This window comes from Oreochromis aureus, linkage group 6 (assembly GCF_013358895.1).
Source record: "Oreochromis aureus strain Israel breed Guangdong linkage group 6, ZZ_aureus, whole genome shotgun sequence".
Classification (NCBI taxonomy): domain Eukaryota; kingdom Metazoa; phylum Chordata; class Actinopteri; order Cichliformes; family Cichlidae; genus Oreochromis; species Oreochromis aureus.
Window position 1 is genome coordinate 14421021 of NC_052947.1, and position 4249 is coordinate 14425269.

General features: G+C 39.4%; 1 protein-coding gene across 1 annotated transcript; it reads right to left on the reverse strand.

Moving 5' to 3' along the window:
- Window positions 1-219: 219 nt before the first annotated feature.
- Window positions 220-4004, reverse strand: LOC116312407 (toll-like receptor 2). The gene is made up of 2 exons (XM_031729823.2): window positions 3985-4004; window positions 220-2643 (listed from the first exon to the last, which is right to left on the reverse strand). Exon 2 carries the CDS (start codon window positions 2622-2624, stop codon window positions 264-266), a length of 2361 nt encoding a protein of 786 aa, XP_031585683.2. The 5' UTR covers window positions 2625-2643; window positions 3985-4004; the 3' UTR covers window positions 220-263.
- Between the last annotated feature and the right edge of the window lie 245 nt (window positions 4005-4249).

Below are 4249 nucleotides of genomic sequence, written 5' to 3' on the forward strand. Positions count from 1 at the left end.
ACATTCTCCTGTCCTGTAAAATTAAAAGGAATTGAATTGAAGTGAGTCAACTTAGAAAATGATTTTTTTTTTTTTTACTGAATTTCATTCTACTTAAAAAATTAGATAATAACTTTTCATATTAATTTTGTTAAAATAAAATACTAAAAGATAATAGTATTATGTTACGCTATATTCATAGCATAAAATCACTGATGTTGTAGCACTTAGAAAATATAATTTTGAATGTACACTGATTTTAATATTTCTAACTATAAATACTTTTATAGATTGTTTGTATCGTCAATTTCAGGTGTTTCAATCGCTGTTCTCAGACTTTGCCAGAACGCTGGGATCTGATCTTCATCATCAGGCCACTCCAGGTACGTCCTGGAGTTCATCACTTTCCGCAGCCTGATGAACTTTTTGGGGATGTTCTTTTTGTCAATGGGCTCCAGTAGAATCAGCACAACTGCGTCATCGTTTTGATCAAACAATCTAAAATGGGTGTAGTCAAGCTCGTACTTGCACCACTCGCTTCTGACAAAGTTCTGGGAGAGGATGAAGAGCGTTCTGTGACTCTTCTCTATAGCGTCCATGATGTTGTCTACAATCCATCCTCCGGGAACAAAGTCTCTCTTGTGGAGGCAGAGTCGGAGGGGCGGTTCCGACTGCTCGAGGGCCGGGATCAGATGCGCCTCCACCCAGCCAGAGTCCATTTCACTGTAGGACACAAAGGCATCGTACTGGAGCACTCCCTTCTTCAACTTTGGCTTTCTCTTTGCTTTTAGCCATGCCCAGGTCATCTTCATGTACCACACAACGCTGAACTTATAACACAGACCTGCAATGAGCACACACAGCACCAGGATGCCTAAGCAGAGCAAAGAAATCGCTAAAGCTGTGTGGCACTCAAACACTGACGGCTTCACGTCTGATACTCTCTCCCCCCTCACTGCATCGGGAGAGTCACAGATATAAGACTTTAAGTTGCCTCTAACTACAGTTTCGTGGTTCATCAAGTCATTTGTCACAAAACCTACGAAGTCACATGAACAGACGTAAGGGTTGCCAGCAGCTTCCAGAACCCTCAGGCTCTGGTAATCATGCAAGTTTTTACTGTTGAATTTGGCCAAGTTGTTGTCTTGAATGGAGAGAACTGCAAGGCTGAGGTATAAATGCCCATCAGGAAGATTTCCAAGCTTGTTGCCAGAGATGTACAGCTCTTTGAGAAGCGGCAATTCAATGTTAAAGACAGTCAGTTTATTTCTGGATAAATCAAGGATCTGTAGGCTCTGTGGTAGGCAGGATGTCACCTCAGGAAGAGAAGTTGACGAAAGGTTTAAGAACTTGAGACTTGCTGGCCAGGAACAAGTCAAAGGCATGCTGTCAAATGGGTTTCCACTCATATCGAGGTTTTCCAGCTTTACTAGTTTAGTGAAAAGCTCGCTGTTGATTAAAAACAAACGATTTCTGCTGATGTTGAGTGTGTGGAGATTTAGAAGGACATCCTCCTTTCCATAACACATCATTTCCATAAGTGCACGATCCACGACTGTGTTGTCACTGATATCCAAAAACTCCAGGTTTGTGAAATGGATAGTGGATTGGCAAGGAATGGCAAACACCTTGGAGTTTATCACAGATGCCCTTCTTACTACAGTCAGTATATTTTGCATAAAACTGAGTTCAGGAAAACGGTAGAACCAAACAATATCAATGTTTCTGAGAAAAATGACCTCCAAGCCTTTCAGGTTTATGTCAACAAGAAAGACTTCTTCATCTTCAAAGAATTGTGAATCTTCAATGGCAACACTGGTGAGTTCAGAGCCTGACAAAAAATTCACAAGTTGTACACAAGCTGACACAGACATGTTCACATTTTTAAAACTAAGACCTGTAGCACCACGCTCGATGACCACATGAACTGGGGACATTTGCAAACGTCTTTCAAACTGTGTGTCAGTGAATGTCACTGTTGTGTTTGGATGAACAACGTCTAACAATATAGCTTGTACTACTCTTAAATCTCTCTGAAATACTCCATTGAGACTAAGTGTTACATGGCTAATGGGTCCAATTTGTCTCAGACTTTCGCTTTCATATACTTGCAGATGATTTCCTTCAAAAACAAGTTCCTCAATACCAAAAAGGCCAGAAAAATCCCTTTTACTGACAGACTGAAGGAAACGACCTCCAAAATGGAGGGTCTTCAAGCTCCTCAGTGGCAGGAAAAGGTTTCCCTGACCCAGTGTTGAATATTTGTTTCCCAAAAGATTCAAGTAGTGGAGAGAAATCAGGTTCTGAAACCAACCAGAAGACAAAGTCTCCAACTGGTTTGAGGACAAGTCCAGTTTCTCCAAATGAATCAGTGGGTGAAATGCGTCTTCATGGATGGTTTTGATCCTGTTGTTATTCACGAACAAAGCCCTCAAAGCGGCATATGAAAGAAAGTCATCTTTCATTATCGTCTCCAGTGCGTTAAAAGAGAGATCGAGCTCAGTGATGAGTTTTGAAGCGGCTGCAGGGACTTCCCGAAGGTTTTGGCTCGAGCAGTCGCAGGATGTTTGTTCACAGTGGTGACACTGTTGACTGGTGAGCGACGAGCACTGAGATACTAACAGGACAAACACGAGAAACATCATGACTTATTCTCCTGAGTGCCTGCGAAACACAAACAAAAACAAAATTTAACTCACAGCTTTTCTTTCAGGTGCTGATGTGACACAATCTAATGATGAAAACAGCCATGCTAACAGCTTTGGAGCACAGCTGGAGGCTTCGTGCTAATGTCATGTCAGGCTTGTTTTCAACTCAGTCCAGTAGTCCACTTTAAGAAGTGGTGGAATATCTGATTAACATTATAGATGTGTTCTGTTGACATCTTTAGCAAATCTGTGATGCGGTCATATCAAAATCTCTGAGGAATGTTTACACTGTCTTTAAAAAATATTTAATCTGTGCATTTAAAAAAGAAAACAATGGAAATGGTAAATATTCTTGAAAATGAATTTAATCTTAATTTTTTTGATATTTTTATTTGTTTGTCATTGCATTGTTTAAACTTATTTAGCGGTGGCAAAAGTACAGACTTTCTTTACTCAAGTAGAAATACTGATACATGTGTTAAAACATACTCAAGTAAAAGTTGAAGTACTGAAGCAACGTTTTTACTCAAAAGTGAAAAAGCACAGTAAAAGTAAAAAGTAGCTCCTTTAGCCTCCTAAGACCCAAACTCTTTCGTGGCATGCATTTTTAATTTCTCTTTGCTATTTGGGCTGATTGGCACATGATGAATGTAAAAACAAAGAATTATCTTCTTTTTTTTTTTAACCTGATTTTTGTTTTCGAGAAAAATGAGATCCACATATGAGGACATTCTCTTTAACTTTTGATAAAACAGGGCCAACACTATTAATATAACAATAAAATAATATTAATACATGAGCATACAAATGTTATTCAAATCTAAATTGTAATTCTAATGAATGTACTCAGCTTGAATCTGTTATCTAGGACACAAGCAGTGAAAATAAATTTTCTGTTGCCTACATTGTAGAGGCTGACTTTGCTTCCACATCTAAACAGTAAAGTGAGCACAGTCAAGGGTTACAGTGGGATGCAGAGGCTGGGGGAACCCTAAGATCTGTGTAGTTGGTCAGCACAGGGAAAAGAATCACAACTCACAATAATTTCTAATATGAGCTTCAGAAAAGTCTCTTTATATACAGGCTGTGATCAGCAGCCCTACTGCTCTTTGTGGATTTACACAAGTGAATTCAACAAGATGTCAACAGATGTTTCACAGATGTCTTTGCTTAGCTCCATTTCCTACACTGACACTAAACACTTTATACCTATTTTTATACTAGGTAGGTAGGTAGGTATACAACTGATATAAAGTCAGAATTCAATGAATGTATCTAAGCATAATCAGCTTAAATGCAAATTGATCTCCGCAACGTTAGATTTGCAGTTTATCAAGCGTCACTGAGCAGTCCTTACCTTTAAATCTAACCTCTCCGCTCCTGTCCTCTTACATCTTTCTCCATCTCTGAGTGAACTTAGCTCTCTTTCTTTTCTCTGCCTGTGAAATACAGCAGCTGGACCTTTAGCTAGCAACACACAGTGAGACAAACTGCACACAGACAGTTTGTGTGTTTGCTGATGTTTGTTGAGCTGATAGAAACGTTGCATTTCTGCCTCTTAAAAAAAACCCTCATTCCCCTTTTTCTTCCTCACTAGCAATTTTTTGACTTCGTTACTTCCC

Coding starts and splice junctions, on each gene's coding strand:
- LOC116312407 (XM_031729823.2), bottom strand. CDS start 2,624: ATGATGTTTCTCGTGTTTGTCCTGTTAGTATCTCAGTGCTCGTCGCTC.